The 23,754-nt window shown below is 40.5% G+C and overlaps 1 protein-coding gene across 1 annotated transcript in view; it reads right to left on the reverse strand.

Moving 5' to 3' along the window:
- The window catches only part of kcnn2 (potassium calcium-activated channel subfamily N member 2), a 97,668-nt gene that overhangs the window by 21,886 nt on the left and 52,028 nt on the right, over positions 1-23,754 (reverse strand). Inside the window, exons 4-6 of the mRNA XM_060909283.1 lie at positions 16,793-16,934; positions 15,892-16,002; positions 13,003-13,130 (exon numbers count right to left, since the gene is read on the reverse strand). Coding sequence (XP_060765266.1) covers positions 13,003-13,130; positions 15,892-16,002; positions 16,793-16,934 — 381 coding nt within the window. The remainder of the gene's footprint in view (positions 1-13,002; positions 13,131-15,891; positions 16,003-16,792; positions 16,935-23,754) is intronic.

Genomic DNA, 23,754 nt, shown 5'->3' on the forward strand with positions numbered 1-23,754 from the left:
CCGTTATAAATTTGCTGTTACCAGGCAATGACCAATAACTGTATTATTAGGGTCGGTGTCTGTGTTGTAGCAGTGTACTAGCAGCTAGCTGTTAGCACTAGCTAATGTCAACAACATAGTAGCTAGTATGTTACTGTAGCAATGTTTACATTCAGTCATTTGGATGACTGTTAAAACCTTTCAGTCTCAAGTTTTTCCTTTACTGTATTTACTAGTTTACTGTAATTATGATCCGGCAGCTATTTACACCGGATCCAGTGTAAATAGCTGCCGGAGCGTGCTCCGGCTTGCTCCCCCTCAAATTAAGCAGCGCGCTCCGGCTTGCTCCCGGAGCGTGCTGCTTAATTTGAGGGGGAGCAAGCCGGAGCGCGCTCCGGAACCTCGGCCGGAGCACTCCGGGAGCAAGCCGGAGCGTGCTGCTTAATTTGAGGGGGAGCAAGCCGGAGCGCGCTCCGGAACCTCGGCCGGAGCACTCCGGGAGCAAGCCGGAGCGCGCTGCTTAATTTGAGGGGGAGCAAGCCGGAGCGCGCTCCAGCAGCTATTTACACTGGATCCGGTGTAAATAGCTGCCGGATCATAATTACAGTAAACTAGTAAATACAGTAAAGGAAAAACTTGAGACTGAAAGGTTTTAACAGTCATCCAAATGACTGAACGTAAACATTGCTACAGTAACATACTAGCTACTATGTTGTTGACATTAGCTAGCTTGGCCTTCAAAATGGCGGACACCGGGGTGTCACGTGACCCTGTGACGTCAGGTGAAATACTTCAATAGTCCTTGTAATATTAAGCAAATACAGAGCTGGGGAACAACTTTTCCAGATTCTCATTATGGGCTATAGAAAGCTGGGGAACACAGGACAATGGAAACATAGGAATGACCCCTTTAATGGTAACAATAAATTTATGATGAATAGGTGATTGTACAGCTTTTTACCTCCACCAACTTTGTTGGAGGAGGTTATGTTTACACCTCCATTTGTTTGTTTGTCTGTTCCCAATGTAACTCAAAAAGTAGTGAACAGAATTTGATGAAATTTGGAGGAAAGGTGCACCATGGGCCAAGGAACAAACTTGATTTTGACTTGATTTTGATGCAAATCTGGATATGTATGTGAATTGTACTAAATAATGCTTCTAAGACAATTCATGAACAAGTGCTTTCTTACTATTTTGAAAATAGATCTAGTTCACAGCACTGCATTTTGAACAAACCACAGTAAACGAAAATCAGTAACCAAAATACTACAAGCCCTGATGCTGCTCACAGCTTGGTGATGCTTGCAAGAGATGAGACGAGTATAATTGACAACATGTATATATGCTATATTTACTGTATGGACATAGTATCAGAAAACTATTTTATTTATAAGCAGTAGCCACATGTACCCATAGGGTACCGATTTTTTTTTTTTTTGTCTGTTCCCAACATAACTCAAAAAGTAGTGAACGGATTTGTATAAAATTTAGTGTACAGCTTTAGTATTATCCTAGGTTCAAGTGCTTTGATTTTGATCTTGATAATATGTGGCTTGGTGGAGGTATACGCTCTACGGTGTGCCCTTCTAGTTTTACTTTGTGATTTTATGCTACAAAATATATATATATGTTATTTACCAGCTGGGAGGTCTGTGTCATGAAATATCGTGACTGAGGTCTTGAAAGTACTGAGCGAGGCCCTCTGGGCCGAGGTCAGTATTCAAGGCCGAGGTCACGGTATTTCACCATACGGACCGACCTTAAGCTGGTAAATAATATATTAATTTTTTTATATACCAAATTATAACAGAAAACGAGAGCGCCCGAAAGGGAAAACCGAGCCGCTATTTTGAATCCTCATTCACGGCTGTAATGCAAATGGCTTCCTCCTCGGTATACAAGTGCACTTCCATGGCAGGAAAAAAACTACATTTTGCCGCCTATGTAGTCCCCTATTCATACAAAATTGAGTCATTCAGGATTCAGCCATGTTTTTGCTCAGTGTTAGCAAGTTAAAGGTTTTTAGCTTTCTCCTGAAATGTTTTCTTTTATTTTGTCTTCGTCAGGGTAGTAAAACTTGCTTTTCGCTGTGAACACTGTCATTATCGCTATCCATGCTGTAAAATTAATGCTATTCTCCTGAGAAATGATGGCAAAAATTTATAAGATTTTTGATAATCTTATAAATAAATCTTATTAAAAAAAAGATAAATGTTGACAAAAAATGCTACTATGTTTGTTGTTGTGAACGAGCGAGTCGCCAGAGGTCCATAACTGGGGTCCGTAACCGGGGTCCGTATCGTAGGATACGGATCCGCTCGCCAGCCAATCAGAGAATAGAAATAGAATAGAATGCCTTTATTGTCACTATACACATGTACAATGAGATTAAAGCATCTCCAATAACAGTGCAAAACAGCATGTAGAGTGAGAGAGAGAGAGAGAGAGAGAGAGAGAGAGAGAGAGAGAGCGAGAGAGGAAGGGGGGGAGAAAAAAAAAGGGGGGGGGGGAGTGTGTAAGGGGTTAAGGTGCACAGTCCTGAGGTGTATGTGTTGTGTTACACATTATGGAGTGAGGTATTGCTCATTGCACATATAAATTATTGCACAGAGAGAGTCACATTATGAATTATTGCACGAGAGATTCACATGAATCAGAGCGCAGGATCTGATGGAAACCGCACCGCGAAAAAATAAATCTTGTTATTCCTGCATTGTGCAAGTTTAACTCTAATTATCAACAGTACAGATATATAACCTGACATATGTAGACATTTCTGACATCTGTAACAAAGCAAATGTGGTTAAAATTACTTGAAAATAAATAATAAAGTAAGTTACGGCTGATTTAATCGCATTGACTTGCGGGCACTGGCTAATCTGATTAGCACAGTCTGTTTCCTGCTAACGTGGTGTGGACATTAGACTACGTTCAGACTGCACCCTGAAACGACCCATATCCGATTTTTTTTGCCCATATGCGACCTGTATCCGATTTGTTATTGACAATCTGAACGACACAGATCCGATTTTTTCACATGCGACCCAGGCCGCTTGGATACGTGGTCCTAATTCCGATGCATATCCGATATTTTCACATGCGACTGCAGTCTGACCGGACAGGTCGCATTCATGCGACCTACACGTCATCAACAAGAGACAAACGTCACTATTCTGCGTTGGCTAATCCCGCCTCTTTGATGGAAAACAACAACATTTGTACAGTTTTCAGAATTTAAATAGACTTTTATAGAATTGATCAAGCTAATGGTGGATTTGGTAGGGACCTGGATGTTAAACCATCCTGTATTACAAGATTATAAGATTGTTCTGGAAATTTCCAGTAATTTGACACCTTCGGTCTCATTAGTCTGCTGCCCACATTAATCAGATTATTGTGTGAGTTCCGCCGCCGCCACAAAAACCACATCGCCAGGTCTCGCCTCATCTCCATAGCAAACTGCACTGGTGTTTCTGCACCTTGAGCCAGCGCTGAGAGAAGTTGCAGAATTCAGCTGGCTATAAACAATCTAAATAAATATTTATAAAAATGTAGAAAAAGTTTATTAATATGACGAAATAAATATGTGCAAATTATTAAGCCTGAATTAAGAGTTTGGTAATACAGCGGCCGTATCCCAAACGACTGCCTACTGAAGCTCGAGTGCACTATATAGTTTAAAAATCCATTACTTCCTAGTAACATGTAGTGCACTTATATAGAAATTAGAGAGACATTTAGGAGTCAACCCTCGTTACCAGGCTACACGTTTTCATTTCAGTTCAGAAACAAAAACACACACGAGACCTCACACTTTAACACTAACCAGATAATTAAACAAACAAACAAAAAAAAAGAAATCATTAAACTTGAAGAGTGCGCTTTTTTTTTGTTTACGTATTATGTAGATGTGCTTATTACGTGTCAATTTGCGCATGCGGGACACTTTTGGGTCGTTTTCCGTTCATATTGGAGATCGCATACAAGTCTCATATAATTGGTAATGTGAACGGCCTAACAAAAAAATCGGATTTCACAACAAATCGGATACGGGTCGTTTCAGGTTGCAGTCTGAACGTAGTGTTAGTTTGACGCATGAAAATAGTTAGCCATAGTTTAAAAGTGAAGTCTGGAAATTGCAAGGATGAAAAGTTGTGCTTTAATCTGAAAAGATATAGAGTTCTACCGTTGTGTGTAAGTGTGTGGGATGTAGCCTATGGGAATTATCTCATTATCTCTAGCCGCTTTATCCTTCTACAGGGTCGCAGGCAAGCTGGAGCCTATCCCAGCTGACTACGGGCGAAAGGCGGGGTACACCCTGGACAAGTCGCCAGGTCATCACAGGGCTGACACATAGACACAGACAACCCCTATGGGAATTAAATAAATAAAATCAAGAAGGCTAACATGACTAGCACAAGGTGAATGCTAATAGCCTCTAATTAGCAAGGCTGTAATTTACATTTATTGCAAATGAGGAGCTAGCATCGACACTCAGCATGGCATCTGAGGAAAGAAAAACTTTTCTTTTTTTACACAAAGGCCATTACTTGGCACCAAGGGCACATGAGGCTAATACATACACACTGGCTAGCCATATTGATTAGTAAGAACACACACAGCATGTCTCAAAGAGGACAGAAATGTATTTTTTCCCAGGCAGAATTGAACCATACTCATTAATCTTGTTACGCGTGTATGTGTCCGCCTTGCAGCAACTCCTGCTAACCGAAGACAACTGACTTCCTAATGAGGTCTAAACCTGTCCTGTAGCAGATAGACAGTCTATCAGATTTAGCATAACTTTGCATGATATTGACTATAGCAGCAGCAGCTTCGCATAATAAATGAACAGTATAGAAGGTGGCTAATAAAAATAAAGAAAGGGTTGAAAATGGAATGCTAACGCTAAGTCACTGTCAGCTGTCTAGTTGTTTATCCCTCCAGAACCTGTCATGTAATATGCAACAGTTTATCCGAAAAAAAAAAAAGAAATCTCATCTTACTCCAAATGTAGTCCATCAGCTAAAACATGTCTGGTGTCTGGAATTTACTTCTTTACTCTTTCCCCAGGAGCTATGAGGCTAAAACTGCTAAAAGTTTAGCATTGTCCAGAATTTGGGACAATGCTAAAGGGACGCATCGTGACCTTTTTTTTATTCCCAGAACAAGGCACGAAACGCTTTCATCTCATCTCATTATCTCTAGCCGCTTTATCCTGTTCTACAGGGTCGCGGGCAAGCTGGAGCCTATCCCAGCTGACTACGGGCGAAAGGCGGGGTACACCCTGGACAAGTCGCCAGGTCATCACAGGGCTGACACACAGACAACCATTCACACTCACATTCACACCTACGGTCAATTTAGAGTCACCAGTTAACCTAACCTGCATGTCTTTGGACTGTGGGGGAAACCGGAGCACCCGGAGGAAACCCACGTGGACACGGGGAGAACATGCAAACTCCGCACAGAAAGGCCCTCGCCGGCCACGGGGCTCGAACCCGGACCTTCTTGCTGTGAGGCGACAGCGCTAACCACTACACCACCGTGCCGCCACGAAACGCTTTATTTAGTTTTTATTTTGTTTGTATTAATGAAGCACGCATGTCTCAGGGCTCACAGAACTGAAGTGCAGCAGTTTCTCAGCCATTAAACATCCTGTTTAAATGCTATAAAGTTGTTTTATCAGGTTGCTTGTATTGCAGGAAGATGCTCTCATAACTGCCTCCTCTTGATAATCTTAAAGAGCACAGTTTGTTCTGTGCTTTGCTTTGATTGCCTTCATTAATCAGGAAATCCATCCAGATCGCTGTCATTTTGTGCTGTCTGTTCATAAGTGTAGCAAGGTACACTCCGCTCATGCAGGATCACGTTGTATCGGAGAATTTTTAACAAGTATGAGTAAATCAGCACGAATTCAAACTGTTACGCAGTACCGCTATCCGTATCAATGAATCGCTACTCAAAACGTAATTTAACAGACCTAGAAAGTCCAAGTCTGTACAATATTAAAGATAATATATAGTCTATACAAATTAAATTAGTTAGCTGATACGAAGGAGGCACGGTGGTGTAGTGGTTAGCGCTGTCGCCTCACAGCAAGAAGGTCCGGGTTCGAGCCCCGTGGCCGGCGAGGGCCTTTCTGTGCGGAGTTTGCATGTTCTCCCTGTGTCTGCGTGGGTTTCCTCCGGGTGCTCCGGTTTCCCCCACAGTCCAAAGACATGCAGGTTAGGTTAACTGGTGACTCTAAATTGAGCGTAGGTGTGAATGTGAGTGTGAATGGTTGTCTGTGTCTATGTGTCAGCCCTGTGATGACCTGGCGACTTGTCCAGGGTGTACCCCGCCTTTCGCCCGTAGTCAGCTGGGATAGGCTCCAGCTTGCCCGCAACCCTGTAGGACAGGATAAAGCGGCTAGAGATAATGAGATGAGCTGATACGAAACAGCTACAACTGTTTTTAGCTCTTGATCAACAGGGTTTTTTTTTTTCAGATAACACTGTTCTGAAAGCATCAGCAAGTCAGTTTGAGATACTGAACAATTCAACAAAGCTTTTAGATTATTTCGATTATTTACGCATGCTATTTGTGCTAACCTAACCACGTAATAATATTAGCCTCATAGCTCTAGTGCAAAGCTAAAGAGACAAACTATGGGCCCCAGAAATAGTTTGCTGGTTTGAATCCAGTACAAAATTTGCAAATGAGACTAAAGAACACAAGAGAAATCTAAACTTTATATGCAAATACAGTATTGATATTAATTTAAAGGCGCTGACTGCAAAGTCATCTGAAATTAATTTTTTTTTTTATTGTGCATGACATTTTCCTCTGTCCTGCAAGAACAATATCATGTGGACGAGATGTGATCATTTTGAAGCCCTGAGGGTCGCGTTTCTCCATTTTGACCTGTTTTCCTCCCTTTTGAGGTAAACAGTATGGCCCTACATGAGGAGCTTTAACTAATTAGCATAACTATGGAACTGCGTCACACCAAGATGGCGATGCATGGAAAACATTGTGACTCTGCATCGACCTCAGAGTGTTTTGAGTCGCAGGGATGTCATTTGTGGTTGACGTTCGCCAATAGATCTGTGAAACAAAAGACAAATATATCTTTTCTCTGCTACTGCTTTTGTGTTATCGTTTCTTTCTCTGTAAGAGCTAAACATTAGGTGTATAGCTCTATACTCGCTACTGTGGAGTCGAGCGCATGCATTCTAAGGCTGAGATAGCTAAGCGCTAGCTAGAATGTTTTAGTTATCTGTCCAGAAAAATGACACGTCATCTAACCTTGCTCTATCTTGCAGTTGCACTCACTAGGCAGGTTTTCCTTTTCTATTCCGCTGGTGGGAGAGCCGAGTCCGCCATGTTTGCCCATGCCGACTTGTTTTGGTTAAAAGTAGGTCAAACATGCCCCATGGTGGTCACGTGATATTGTTACTTGCTTGCTTCAGCAATCTCCAGAATCGTAAAATAAGGGACACTTTTTATCTTGGCAAAACATTTGCACACAGGATACACAGTCAGTGCGTTTACATGCACATAGAGAAAATCGAATTTCTGCCGTAGCTCGACTGAAATCGAAGTTCTAAATGCCATGGAAACACCTTAGCTCGGCTGAAATCGAACCGAACTGGATTTCTCGTAACACAACAGCCTCGGTCGGCATGACAACAGTAGTAGTAGCGAGCAGCAGAAGAGGTCAGGAGGAACAAGGAGAACATTGTTTATACTCTTGAATAGCTCTTCTTCATGACGACAACCAGAAGTGTACCAACACGATGGGGCGTGTAGCGCCACCTGTGGCTCGGGTGCACAATGTACCTCACACAATAACTCGATTTCCTTGTGTGCATGTAGGATTGGATTTCTCTGGCACCCCTGCTGGGACCCTTAGCTCGATTACTGACAGTAGCTCGATTTGGATGTGCATGTAAACGCACTGTGTGTGTGTGTGCAGCAGTGAAACATCTCGAAACTCCAACAGAAATAGAACATTTTTGCTCAGAATTCAACTTTGCAGTCAGAACCTTTTAATTACGTCACGTGATTTTTATGGTTACTCAGTAACAAGTGGCTGAATGAACATTTAATTATACTTTGGACCAAATTATACCAAATTATTTTTCCTTGCCTCGTAATCTGTGAGAAAAGCTATATATCGTGATGGATGGCGGTCTGTCAAAACCCTTCGGATCTTACAGCTGCTAAATTCTGTCCAGAAAACAACCAAAAATGCCGACAAATCTGGTTGTGATCAAAATTGGGATTCCGATAACACACACTGACGTCTCTACTTACTTTATACACACTTCACCAGAACAATGTTTAAATTTTTTATTTGTGCTAGCAGCGGTAGCGCAAATTGTTACTCTCACTCAGGATCTTTCTACTTTCTTCTTCTTCTCCTAATGTTTTTTAGGACACTATTTCTCCCTCAGTTTTCAACCAATCATCACCAAATTTCACATGAAGAATACCTCTGGGCTAAATTACGTTGCTATGACTTTTGGTGTTGATCTGGATCCCTGATCCGGAATGATCCATGGGCTTCCATGGGCATTTTTTCCATCACTTTCCATTTTCATGATATTTTCAATCAGTTTTTTAAATTTTGCTCAGGGCGGCAGGGCACAACTTTTCCTTGACCTTCAACTGACAAAGGTCAGCTAGTGCAAATTACTGTGACTTTAGTCCCAGTCTCTATCTAGTTTTATATTGATGTTACATTTATTTTCTTGCCTAGGTTATAAAGATCATGGTAGATAAGAAAGTAATTTAATAAATGCTTGGATGCTATGAATAAAGTCTTCATGGTCATATTTATTATTTATTATTGATATGTTTATTATTTTTATATCCATTCACCTTTAGTAACTGATAAATCCCAATCCCAAGCCTCAGCCTGTCCTCGGGACACTGGATGAAGGATGGGAATACACCCTGGATGGGACCCCTAGTTTTTGGAGGTGGGTAGGAGGAACCTGGAGAACATTAAAGAAACCCATGTGGATATGAGGAGAACATGTGGATGCCCTACACAGAAAGTAACTCGAGCTCAGGATTGAACCTGAAGCTGTGATACGGCAATACTATCCGCTGTCCCGCCGCTCTTTTATTAAATTTACTATGTGAAATTAACTTCCAGTTAAACTCAGTTGCTTTTAGACAGACAATCAATATGTCGGTGTCTTTCAGTCATTAAATGCAATTTTCTCCTCGTTAAATAATTTCACCTTATGAAGGGCTTTCCCAGACCGCCACGAATACACCGCATAACGTACTGCGAAAATGACTTTACCCATCATGAGATGATATTTGTTTCATTTTACCATACTGTTAAAATGTGTATGATATTGCCAAGAAGATAAAGCTGCGCAGTGGATTTAAACGTGCATCATGAGGATCAGAAGAGACACGGTAAACTTCAAATGCAAATCATTTACAATCCTGGTGTTTCCTTTGGTGATAATATCAGGTTCAACATAAAGCCAGTGGGGCATGGCATGGCAGATAAACAGAAGGCAAGAGATTTAAAAAGAAAAAAAGCAGAGAAAAGGTGTTAGTGTGTATATCAAAGAAGGTGAAAACGGTCTCTTATGAACAGAAAGGAGAAAGAGAGGACGGGACGAGCCTCAGGACGTACGGAACCTTCTCAAAAAATGTTCCCTATTCCAGATCCAACTTCATTTTCATTTCGAATGCTTGTCAGTCTGACTAACTGCTTCCTTATTAAGATTTAAAAGAGAACGTCACAGAGAATTATTACTGTTTCAGTTCTGTTCCTAAAAACACACACACACACACACACACACACACACACACACACACACACGTTTGTCTCGCTATCCTTGTGAGGACCTTCCATTGACATAATTATTATTGCAGTTAATTAATGCTGTGCTGCACCTAACCCTAAACCTAACTCTAACCTCTGTAATGAAAAGGAAACTTTTGGGCTCATTTATTTATTTATTTTAAAAACCGCAACAACAGCAATTTCCTTGTGGGGACCATCCGAATGTCCCCACAAAGTCAAAATTGTCAGATTTTATTATCCTTGTGTTGACAATTGGTCCTCAGTAGTATATAAAAACACACACACACACACACACACACACACACACACACACACATGTTTGTCTCGCTATCCTTGTGAGGACCTTCCATTGACATAATTATTATTGCAGTTAATTAATGCTGTGCTGCACCTAAACCTAACCCTAACCTTAACCTCTGTAATGAAAAGGAAACTTTTGGGCTCTTGTTTGTTTGTTTGTTTGTTTGTTTAAAAATTTCAACAATAGCAATTTCCTTGTGGGGACCATCCAAATGTCCCCACAAATTCGAAATTGTCAGATTTTACTATCCTTGTGTTGACAATTGGTCCTCAGTAGTATATAAACACACACACACGTTTGTCTCACTATCCTTGTGAGGACCTTCCATTGACATAATTATTATCGCAGTTAATTAATGCTGTGCTGCACCTAAACCTAACCCTAAACTTAACCTCTGTAATGAAAAGGAAACTTTTGGGCTCTTATTTGTTTGTTTGTTTGTTTAAAAATTGCACCAACAGCAATTTCCTTGTGGGGACCATCCGAATTAATTAATGCTGTGCCTGCACCTAAACCTTAACCTCCGTAATGAAAAGGAAACTTTTTGGCTCTTTTATTTATTTATTTATATTGAAAAAACACAACAGCCATTTCCTTGTGGGGACCGTCCAAATGTCCCCACAAGGTCGAAATTGTCAGATTTTACTATCCTTGTAGGGACATTTGGTCCTCAGTAGTATATAAACACACACACACACACACACACACACACACACACACACACACACACACACACACACACATTTCCGTTTCTAATATCCCTGATCTGCCAAGTTGCCAGGAGTGACATTTACAGGGTGTGCTGCTGCTTTTAGATGTCCTATAAATGTCAAGCAAAGTGTGTGTTGATGCTAAACAGTGGGACTAATGCAGGAGATACACATTTGAAGTCACTTTCAGGCTCCCACTGAGATTCCTGAGCACAAATTAAGAGTAGAAATAGAGCATATCACATAGCCAATGGGCATTTTCCACTAAAAAGACTTTTTAGTCCAGACAGCCCTGTGGGAAGCGCGTGCTCAGTGGTAACACTGTGGAAGACTGAGATGTAAAAAACTTTAACACTGAAGTTTACTCTGAATTTTGGTCAATGTGTTTTCTCAGCATTAACACACCAGATAGAGCGAGTGGGCGGAACTAGTCGGGTCCTGATTGGGCTGGGGATTCGGTTTCTTGGAGGGAACGGTACGGTGGTGAGCGTTATCGCGTCACACCTCCAGGGTCCCTGGTGCGATCCTGAGCTCGGGTTACTGAGTTTCTTCCAAAGTCCTCTGGTTTCTGCCCACCTCCCTTGGATCTACCATGCAGTATTCCTCTGAATGTGACTCCACCTTGACCAGGATAAAGTGTCGACTGAAGATGAATGAGTTTTGAAGTTTTCTCATACCTTAAACAGACTTTGTTGTGCATTTCACCACTACTTTTATTACCTTATTGGTGTTAAACCATGGGAATAGACCACAATTTCAACCTAGTATGCTGGAGTCGCTGGTGTTGTCATCAGGATGATCCAAGTTATAGAATAGTACCGGAATTATATTCACAGCAAAATGTGGTAACTTTTTTAGTTGCAGTACTCAAGGTAATGGTCTCATCTCATCTCATTATCTGTAGCCGCTTTATCCTGTTCTACAGGGTCGCAGGCAAGCTGGAGCCTATCCCAGCTGACTACGGGCGAAAGGCGGGGTACACCCTGGACAAGTCGCCAGGTCATCACAGGGCTGACACATAGACACAGACAACCATTCACACTCACATTCACACCTACGCTCAATTTAGAGTCACCAGTTAACCTAACCTGCATGTCTTTGGACTGTGGGGGAAACCGGAGCACCCGGAGGAAACCCACGCGGACACGGGGAGAACATGCAAACTCCACACAGAAAGGCCCTCGCCGGCCCCGGGGCTCGAACCCAGGACCTTCTTGCTGTGAGGCGACAGCGCTAACCACTACACCACCGTGCCGCCCCAAGGTATTAAATAAAAATTTCACACTGTATGGGGGATCTTTTGACCCTAAAAAAACCAAAGAAAAATTGGCTACGTTTAACTCTGAACACAAAATCTTTTATGAGGAAAGAAAAGTCAGTAACGGAATTACGTCAGAAAAAACTGAGCTTTCATTTCTTACAATTCAAACCAAGATTTCTCTGAAGCGACGTCGCTATAACCGGGGTGATGATTTTTAAATATGGCTTTCAGTACATTTTGCCTTGGATTCCATACTTTAGCAATATCACTGAGCTGACAAGTTCATCTTAATAATTTCATAATTTTGGCCTCTCTGCTGATGAATTGCCCATATATAGAGAAAAAATAGATTTTAAAAGAAGTAAATCAGCTCAATTTGGGTGTGCAGCTATAATTCAGTGCAATCCAAAGTCCAGTGTGTGGAAATGGTCTCAATGATGATTCTATGTTTTTAATTTTGTTCTTACTTTTGATCTGACGACAGCTATCACTCCATCATTACACATCATCAGAACTGTTGGACTTTTTAATCTCCAGTTGGCGCCCGTCTGAGTTGAGCTGGGATTCAAATCTCGGTACTGTGAGTCAGGACAGTGTTCTCCAGAATGCTGATAAAGTTTCAGACCCAACACTTCAATCATTCAGCTCATGAAGCCCCTTAGAAATACGTGATGAGTGTGCCAGAGCAGAGAAAACAACCGCGTCGATAAAATACCTCCCCAGCGCAGAACTGCTCGCCACTGTCCTGTCCGGACACCAACTGAAATAAAGCTGTCCTTTAGAAACAACGCGTCAGCTGATGCACCATGGCTGATACCCTGCGCTACAGGTGTCAAACAATTCAGAGCTCAGAACGGAGTTCCGTCACAGAGAAGACGCAACTGCACACGAGCGACATGTGAAACACTGCAACACGGACAGTACGTACTGGTGAATGGCTTGGAGGAATTTCCTCTGGTGCTTCCTGACTCTGGCATGGTCCATCTTCCTCACCAGCTTGGTGTTCTTGTAGATGAGCCAGGTCTCCCTGAGAACGTTTGCAGCAGTGTTCTTCACCTGAGGTTGAGGGAATACATGGTTACACACACTGCACAAACTGTGGTTTCTGGGTGAGACACACTTTCATGACTTGTTAGCTACATGAGCCTCATAGCTCTGGTGTAGAACTCACCATTATATATGGACAAACAGGAAATCCTGCAAGTTTAATTTTTTTACTGATTTTCACTTTAACGCTTTCAAGCGAAAATTATTTATATGCATATTCAAATTCTTTAGATTTTTTACTTCAAGTTGCATGATATATGAATTTTGACGGCAAATAATTACTTAAAAGTAAATGGATTGTCCATGAGTATAAAATAAATTATAAGAACAAGAAGAAGAAGAGGAAGAAGAAGAAGAAGAAGAAGAATTTTTAAAAATCATCTTCCAATGTCCAAATTTTAATGTTCAAGTCAATATGTAGTGATGAAATATCATTTCTGAATATTTTGGTGCTATTTAGGACTGTTATATTATACTGAATATGCAAAAAAAAAAAAACCTTTATGATTTAACTTTATTTTATTTTATTTTATTTTTTATTTTTTTTAATTGAAGGCTTTCAGTAGAGTCTGGCACAAAAAAATCATTCATATATTCATTCATTTATTTATTTATTAATTATTGAAAGCGAGTCAAGTTTAAGAATGACAAACAGCCTAGAGAGCCACAATTTACATAACCTTACAGTAATGCTCTCAAGTGATTTGGAGCTTATCTACAGTACGGTACAAAAGTCTTAGGCACATTTAAAGAAAGGCTGTTGACTAAAAATGGCTTTAACAATAACGAAATTAAATGTTTCAACATTAAAAAAAATACTATAAACAGTAATCAGTAAGCCATAATAAATGAAACAAAGTCAGTATTTGGTGTGAGACGACCCTTTGCTTTAAAAAAAAAGTAGTCTCAGGTCCAGTTTTTAAGATATTTTTTGGGCTTTTTTCATCTTTATTGGATAGGACAGTGTAGAGACAGGAAATGAGCAGGAGAGAGAGACGGGGAGGGATCGGGAAATGACCTCAGGTCGGAATCGAACCCGGGTCCCCGGATTTATGGTATGGCGCCTTATCCACCTGAGCCACGACGCCCCCAGTGAGTGCAGTTTTATGCGGAAATGAGCTGTAGGTTTTACTGAGCATCTTCCAGAACCAGCCACAGTTCTTCTGGACACTTTGACTATCACACTCAGTAGCCTTCATTATGTTTTCTTTTTTAATCTGAAAAGTGGGGGCGGCACGGAGGTGTAGTGGTTAGCGCTGTCGCCTCACAGCAAGAAGGTCCGGGTTCGAGCCCCGTGGCCGGTGAGGGCCTTTCTGTGCGGAGTTTGCATGTTCTCCGGGTGCTCCGGTTTCCCCCACAGTCCAAAGACATGCAGGTTAGGTTAACTGGTGACTCTAAATTGACCGTAGGTGTGAATGTGAGTGTGATTGGTTGTCTGTGTCTATTGCCGCTTTTCCACTACAAACGCGGCTGAGTCGGGCTGAGCCGTGCCGTGCTGAGTCGGGCTGAGCGGGGCTGTTGGAGTTGCATTTCGACTACAACCGCGCTGAACCGTGCTGGCTGGAAGTGGGTGGACACATTGGGTGGAGTTAGCGAAAGTGGGTGGACGTCAGGTGATGTCGTTAAGCAGCGCAAACGGTGACATCAGTGAGCTTTTAAGCGGTAGTCTCACGACCCGAATAGTAAACAATAAACATGGAGGACATGGAGTCGTTAGTGTTGCTGGTCTTGGTGCTGTGGCTTGTTGTCACCGACAACGCGGACAGATACTGGCAAGAGCGTATAGATGAGGCGAGGCGCATAAGGCTTCAGAAATTCTCGTAATTCGTAATTCTTCTTCTTCCGGGTTTACGGTGTTTACAGATCCCAGCGTGCTGGCGGGGAGTGTGTGGGCATGTGAGGACACTCCTCCTCACCAATCAGTGCACAGGGGAGTGTCTGCTCACACCCCCAGCCTCACTCGGCACGGCTTGGCTCGCTTCAGCCCCACTCCAAAACGGTGCGAGTTTTAGGGGCTAAGCAGGGCTGAAACGAGCTGAGTCGTGCTGGTTTTTGGTAAACGAAACGCGAGCCGTGTCGGGCTGAAGTGAGCTGAAGCGAGCTGAAGTGAGCTGAAAAAGGGTAGTGGAAAAGGGCCATAAGTGTCAGCCCTGTGATGACCTGGCGACTTGTCCAGGGTGTACCCTGCCTTTCGCCCGTAGTCAGCTGGGATAGGCTCCGGCTTGCCTGCGACCCTGTAGAACAGGATAAAGCGGCTAGAGATGATGAGATGAGATGAGAATCTGAAAAGTGCTCTCTTATGGAATACGCTTCTCAGAGATTAACATTTTTTTTCTGTGACATTTAATTTTGTGCTGGAAAACCCCCCCGAAAGTTTGGAACTCTAAAACGTTTTTGTAATGTTTTGACTCGATAATGTAGAAGTCGATTATAAAATAGAAATCTACAACAAAGTTTGTATGAAAAAGAAGTACCGTAGGTTGTCTAAGACTTCTGCGCAGTACTGTATATGTTATTTTCCTAAAATATAAAAAGGAGGCTTAAATTGATAGTCCATATAATAAGTGTGGACACTGTGAACAAAAGGGTTCAAATTGCGTCCTACGTTGATGTCTAGCTTCCTTTTAGCACTCGAAAGTGTTTGGTTTCTCTGGACATGTAAATGTTCTAAATGAGGATTTTCCAAGTGTGTCGGACATCTGGATTTCTGTAAAGATGCTTTGGGACGATGTTGATACAAACCAAGCTGAACTGAATTGAAGTTACTCACTCTTTTTGTCAGCTGCGTGTCCATCATAAAGTTATGTACATGTTTTTCGGCTTTGGTTAATTCCAGTTTTTTTGCGACCACGGCCACCACCAAAGCGGTGCATCCGGCACCCTGGGAGAGAAAAATAAACATTAAGTAATGCCTAGGGTTTGATTTCCTACAGCGAAATAATTAACAGCGTCTTTACTTCCACTGTACACTCACTGGCCACTTTATTAGGAACATCCATCCATACACCGACGGCTGTTTTGTGCAAGTTCACTAATCAGCCGATCCCTTGACAGCATCAAATCATGCAGATACAAATCAAGAGCTTCAGTTAATGTTCAAACATCAGAATGAGAGAAATTGTGATCTCAATTTTTGTGTGATTTTCTTTCACTGTGGCATGGGTGTTGGTTTGAGCCAGATGGACTGGTGGTTTGAGTATTTCAGAAACTGCTGATCTGATCTCCTGGGGTTTTCACGCACAACAGTCTCTAGAGTTTACACAGAATGGTGCAAAAAACAAAAAAAAACATCGATTGAGTGAGGGACAGTTCTCTGGGTGGAAACAGACGCCTTGTTGATAACAGAGGTCAAAGGAAAATGGACAGATTGGGCAGTTCAGGCTGCCAGGAAGGATATAGTAACTCGTATAATCACTCTTTACAGCCGTGGTGAGCAGAAAAGCATCTCAGCAACAGCAGAAGAACACACTGGGTTCCACTCCTGCAAAGAACAGGGATCTTAGAATCAAAAATAAGTTCCTATTAAAGTGGCCGGTGAGTGTATTTTATAACACTAAGCACTTATCCGTAAGCTACACTCCTTTACAGAAGCACAGCCCCTGCTTTTAGGATTCCAAAGGAACATGATTGGACAAAAAAAAAGTACATTGAAGTGTGAGCAGCAGACTCACCATAATCCCGGTCAGGAGACAGACCCCTTTGCCACAGTACGTGTTAGGGACCATGTCCCCGTATCCGATGGTTAGAAAAGTGATTGAGATCAACCACATGGCTCCTAGGAAGTTGCTGGTTACATCCTGGTTATCGTGGTACCTACAGCATGCGCAGGAGGAAGACACATTATGAAACATCGACAAAACTGATTTGAATTTCCATTCTACAGGAACACTTTACTGGTCTGAAAGAAAAAAAAGTCCCTTAGAATCTTAGGAAAAGTATCTGTTATTACGAGACAAACATCTAATTGCTATAAGAAAACATCCGATTATAAGAAAACATCTCGTAAGTACGAGAAATTTTGTTGTTATGAGAAACGATCTCTTTACTACAAGAAATGTCCTGTTATTACAAGAAAACATCAAATACGACTCTTTTCTCGGATTAACAAGATGATTTTTTTTGTAGGAACAAGATGTTACGAGAAGTTTTCTTGTATTAACTACTTGTTTTGTAAAAATAAAATCTTCTCATCGTAAGAAGGTATATTCTCATAATAATGAGACGTTTTCTTGTAGTATCTAGATTTTTTTGTAAAAATAAGATGTTTTCTTGTACAAAGGAGATGTTATCACGTAGTAACGATATTTTCTCGTAATGAGATGTTTTCTTGTATGAACGAGACTTTTTTACAAAAATGTTATCTTATTCTAAAAAATCTGTAGATTTTTTTTTTAATCTGTTGCCTTGCATGTTGATTTCTTGTGTGTTATACAGTGGTGCTTGAAAGTTTGTGAACCCTTTCTATATTTCTGCATAAATATGACCTAAAACATCATCAGATTTTCACACAAGTCTTAAAAGTAGATAAAGAGAACCCAGTTAAACAAATGAGACAAAAATATTATACTTGGTCATTTATTTATTTATGAAAAGGATCCAATATTACATATCTACGAGTGGCAAAAGTATGTGAACCTTTGCTTTCAGTATCTGGTGTGACCCCCTTGTGCAGCAATAACTGCAACTAAACGTTTCCGGTAACCGTTGATCAGTCCTGCACACCGGCTTGGAGGAATTTTAGCCCATTCCTCCATACAGAACAGCTTCAACTCTGGGATGTTGGTGGGTTTCCTCACATGAACTGCTCGCTTCAGGTCCTTCCACAACATTTCAATTGGATTAAGGTCAGGACTTTGACTTGGCCATTCCAAAACATTAACTTTATTCTTCTTTAATCATTCTTTGGTAGAACGACTTGTGTGCTAAGGGTCGTTGTCTTGCTGCATGACCCACCTTCTCTTGAGATTCAGTTCACGGGCAGATGTCCTGACATTTTCCTTTAGAATTTGTTTGTATAATTCAGAATTCATTGTTCCATCAATGATGGCAAGCCATCCTGGCCCAGATGCAACAAAACAGTCCCAAACCATGATACTGCCACCACCATGTTTCACAGATGGGATAAGGTTCTTATGCTGGAATGCAGTGTTTTCCTTTCTCCAAACATAACGCTTCTCATTTCAACCAAAAAGTTCTATTTTGGTCTCATCCGTCCACAAAACATTTTTCCAATAGCCTTCTGGCTTGTCCACGTGATCTTTAGCAAACTGCAGACGAGCAGCAATGTTCTTTTTGGAGAGCAGAAGCTTTCTCCTTGCAACCCTGCCATGCACACCATTGTTGTTCAGTGTTCTCCTGATGGTGGACTCATGAACATTAACATTAGCCAATGTGAGAGAGGCCTTCAGTTGCTTAGAAGTTACCCTGGGTTCCTTTGTGACCTCGCCGAGTATTACACGCCTTGCTCTTGGAGTGATCTTTGTTGGTCGACGACTCCTGGGGAGGGTAACAATGGTCTTCAGTTTCCTCCATTTGTACACAATCTGTCTGACTGTGGATTGGTGGAGTCCAAACTCTTTTGAGATGGTTTTGTAACCTTTTCCAGCCTGATGAGCATCAACAACGCTTTTTCTGAGGTCCTCAGAAATCTCCTTTGGTCGGGCCATGATACACTTCCACAAACATGTGTTGTGAAGATCAGACTTTGATAGATCCCTGTTCTTTAAATAAAACAGGGTGCTCACTCACACCTGATTGTCATCCCATTGATTGAAAACACCTGACTCTAATTTCACCTTCAAATTAACTGCTAATCCTAGAGGTTCACATACTTTTGTCACTCACAGATATGTAATATTGGATCATTTTCCTCAATAAATAAATGACCAAGTATAATATTTTTGTCTCATTTGTTTAACTGGGTTCTCTTTATCTACTTTTAGGACTTGTGTGAAAATCTGATGATGTTTTAGGTCATATTTATGCAGAAATATAGAAAATTCTAAAGGGTTCACAAACTTTCAAGCACCACTGTATGTTGTGTGTGGACCCCAGGAAGAGTAGCTGATGTCTTCGGCATCAGCTAATGGGGATCCAAATAAAATAAATAAATAAATCTCACAGTAACAAGACGTTTTCTGGTAATAATAATGAGATGTTTTCTTGTAGTCACTAGACCGTTTTTGCAAAAATAAGATGTTTTCTTGTATTAAGGAGTTATCTCATAGTAACAAGATATTTTCTCATAATAATAATGAAATGTTTTCTTGTAGTCACTAGACTTTATTGTAAAATAAAATGTTTTCTTGTACAGTGCTGAGCGTAAATGAGTACACCCCCTTTGAAAAGTAGCATTTTAAACAATATCTCAATGAACACAAACAATTTCCAAAATGTTGACAAGACAAAGTTTAATATAACATCTGTTTAACTTATAACGTGAAAGTAAGGTTAATAATATAACTTAGATTACACATTTTTCAGTTTTACTCAAATTAGGGTGGTGCAAAAATGAGTACACCCCACAACAAAAACTACTACATCTAGTACTTTGTATGGCCTCCATGATTTTTAATGACAGCACCAAGTCTTCTAGGCATGGAATGAACAAGTTGGCGACATTTTGCAACATCAATCTTTTTCCATTCTTCAACAACGACCTCTTTTAGTGACTGGATGCTGGATGGAGAGTGATGCTCAACTTGTCTCTTCAGAATTCCCCATAGGTGTTCGATTGGGTTCAGATCAGGAGACGTACTTGGCCACTGAATCACTTTCACCCTGTTCCTCTTCAGAAATCCAACAGTGGCCTTAGATGTGTGTTTAGTCATGTTGGAAAAGTGCTCACTGACCAAGGGCACGGAGTGATGGTAGCATCTTCTCTTTTTGTTTGAGTGTTTAGTCTATGTCTTGTTCTAATCTAGTGTTTATACTGTTTATTTATACTGTTTATATTGTTTGAGTGTTTAGTCTATGTCTAGTTCCTATCTAGAGTGTTTATATTGTTTGTTTTTTTCAATTATTCTATTTTTTTTTATTTATTGCATTGCCTGTTTGCACCGTGGGTCAGAGAGGACTGATATTTCATCTGTGCTGTATGTCGAGCATGTATAGCATATTTGACAATAAAGTTGACTTGACTTTCAGTATAGAGCAATACATCTGTGAATTCATGATGCCATCAGTGAAATGCAGCTCCCCGACACCAGCAGCACTCATGCAGCCCCACATAAGGACACTGCCACCACCATGTTTCACTGTAGGCACCAGGCATTTTTCTTTGTATTCCTCACCTTTGCGACGCCATACAGTTTTGAAGCCATCAGTTCCAAAAACATGTACAGTGGTGCTTGAAAGTTTGTGAACCCTTTAGAATTTTCTATATTTCTGCATAAATATGACCTAAAACATCATCAGATTTTCACACAAGTCCTTAAAGTTGATAAAGAGAACCCAGTTAAACAAATGAGACAAAAATATTATACTTGGTCATTTATTTATTGAGGAAAATGATCCAATATTACACATCTGTGAGTGGCAAAAGTATGTGAACCTTTGCTTTCAGTATCTGGTGTGACCCCCTTGTGCAGCAATAACTGCAACTAAACGTTTGCAGTAACTGTTGATCAGTCCTGCACACCGGCTTGGAGGAATTTTAGCCCGTTCCTCTGTACAGAACAGCTTCAACTCTGGGATGTTGGTGGGTTTCCTCACATGAACTGCTTGCTTCAGGTCCTTCCACAACATTTCCATTGGATTAAGGTCAGGACTTTGACTTGGCCATTCCAAAACATTAACTTTATCCCTCTTTAACCATTCTTTGGTAGAACGACTTGTGTGCTTAGGGTTGCTGTCTTGCTGCATGATCCACCTTCTCTTGAGATTCAGTTCATGGACAGATGTCATGACATTTTCCTTTAGAATTCGCTGGTATAATTCAGAATTCATTGTTCCATCAATGATGGCAAGCCGTCCTGGCCCAGATGCAGTAAAACAGGCCCAAACCATGATACTGACACCACCATGTTTCACAGATGGGATAAGGTTCTGATGCTGGAATGCAGTGCTTTCCTTTCTCCAAACATAACGCTTCTCATTTAAACCAAAAAGTTCTATTTTGGTCTCATCCGTCCACAAAACATTTTTCCAATAACCTTCTGGCTTGTCCACGTGATCTTTTGCAAACTGCAGATGAGCAGCAATGTTCTTTTTGGAGAGCAGTGGCTTTACCCTTGCAACCCTGCCATGCACACCATTGTTGTTCAGTGTTCTCCTGATGGTGGACTCATGAACCTTAACATTAGCCAATGTGAGAGAGGCCTTCAGTTGCTTAGAAGTTACCTTGGGGTCTTTTGTGACCTCGATGACTATTACACACCTTGCTCTTGGAGTGATCTTTGCTGGTCGACCACTCCTGGGGAGGGTAACAATGGTCTTGTATTTCCTCCATTTGTACACAATCTGTCTGACTGTGGATTGGTGGAGTCCAAACTCTTTAGAGATGGTTCTGTAACCTTTTCCAGCCTGATGTGCATAAACAACGCTTTTTCTGAGGTCCTCAGAAATCTCCTTTGTTCGTGCCATGATACAGTTCCACAAACATGTGTTGTGAAGATCAGACTTTGATAGATCCCTGTTCTTTAAATAAAACAGGGTGCCCACTCACACCTGATTGTCATCCCATTGATTGAAAACACCTGATTCTAATTTCACCTTTAAATTTACTGCTAATCCTAGAGGTTCACATACTTTTGCCACTCACAGATATGTAATATTGGATCATTTTCCTCAATAAATAAATGACCAAGTATAATATTTTTGTCTCATTTGTTTAACTGGGTTCTCTTTATCTACTTTTAGGACTTGTGTGAAAATCTGATGATGTTTTAGGTCATATTTATGCAGAAATATAGAAAATTCTAAAGGGTTCATAAACTTTCAAGCACCACTGTATCTTGGTGTCATCACTCCAGAGTATAGAGTCCCAGTAGTCTTCATCTTTGTCAGCATGGGCCCTGGCAAAATCTAGGCGGGCTTTTTTGTGCCTGAGTTTTAGGAGAGGCTTCTTTCATGGACGGCATCCATGCATGCCATTCCTCTGCAGTGTACGCCGTATTGTGTCACGGGAAATAGTCACCCCAGTTTGGCTTTCTACTTCTTTAGATAACTGCAGTGAACTTGCATGCCGATTTTCTTCAACCCTTCTCATCAGAAGACGCTCCTGTCGAGGTGTTAACTTCCGTGGACGACCTGGACGTCTCTGTGAGATGGTTGCAGTCCCATCTTTCTTAAATTTTTGTACCACTTTTGCTACAGTATTCTGACTGATAAGTAAAGCTTTGCTGATCTTCTTGTAGCCTTCACCTTTGTGGTGTAAAGAAATTATTTTCTTTGGGGAATTCTGAAGAGACAAGTTGAGCATCACTCTCCATCCAGCATCCAGTCACTAAAAGAGGTCGTTGTTGAAGAATGGAAAAAGATTGATGTTGCAAAATGTCGCCAACTTGTTCATTCCATGCCTAGAAGACTTGGTGCTGTCATTAAAAATCATGGAGGCCATACAAAGTACTAGATGTAGTAGTTTTTGTTGTGGGGTGTACTCATTTTTGCACCACCCTAATTTGAGTAAAACTGAAAAATGTGTAATCTAAGTTATATTATTAACCTTACTTTCACGTTATGAGTTAAACAGATGTTATATTAAACTTTGTCTTGTCAACATTTTGGAAATTGTTTGTGTTCATTGAGATATTGGTTAAAATGTTACTTTTCAAAGGGGGTGGACTCATTTACGCTGAGCACTGTATTAAGATGTTATTTTATAGTTAAAAGATGCTATCTCATCATAACGAGATGTTTTCTCATAGAAACAAGATATTTTCTCACAACAATGAGATGTTTTCTTGTAGTAACTAGACTTCTTTTTTCATGTATTAAGTATTTATCTCATAGTAACAAGATGGTTTCTCATAACAATGAGAAGTTTTCTTGTCGTAACTTGACTTTTTTTGTAAAAATAAGATGTTATCTCATAATTTATTTTCTCATAACAATGAGACATTTTCTTGTAGTAACAACTTTTTTTGTAAAAAATAAAATATTTTCTTGTATTAAGTAATCTCATAGTAACAAGATACTTTCTCTCTCATAACAATGAGATGTTTTCTTGTAGTAACTAGACTTTTTTTTTGTAAAAATAAGATGTTATCTCATAGTAACGAGATATTTTCTCAGAATAAAGAGATGTTTTCTTGTAGTATCTAAACTTTTTTGTAAAAATAAAATGTTTTCTTGTATTAAGTAGTTATCTCATAGTAACATGATGGTTTCTCGTAGAAACGAGGTGTTTTCTCAAAATAATGAGATGTTTTCTTGTATTAAGGAGTTGTTATCTCATAGTAACAAGATATTTTATCATAATAATGAGATGTTTTCTCATAGTATTTTGACTTTTTTGTAAAAATAAGAGGTTTTCTTCTATTAGAGTTGTTATCTCATAGTAACAACATTATATCATAGTAACAAAATGTTTTCTTGTATTAACTAGCCTTTTTTTGTAAAAATAAGATGTTATCTCATCATAACTAGATATTTCCTTGTAGTAACTAGATTTTTTGAGTAAAAATAAGACGTT

The sequence above is a fragment of the Neoarius graeffei genome, chromosome 25 (assembly GCF_027579695.1).
Source record: "Neoarius graeffei isolate fNeoGra1 chromosome 25, fNeoGra1.pri, whole genome shotgun sequence".
Lineage (NCBI taxonomy): Eukaryota > Metazoa > Chordata > Actinopteri > Siluriformes > Ariidae > Neoarius > Neoarius graeffei.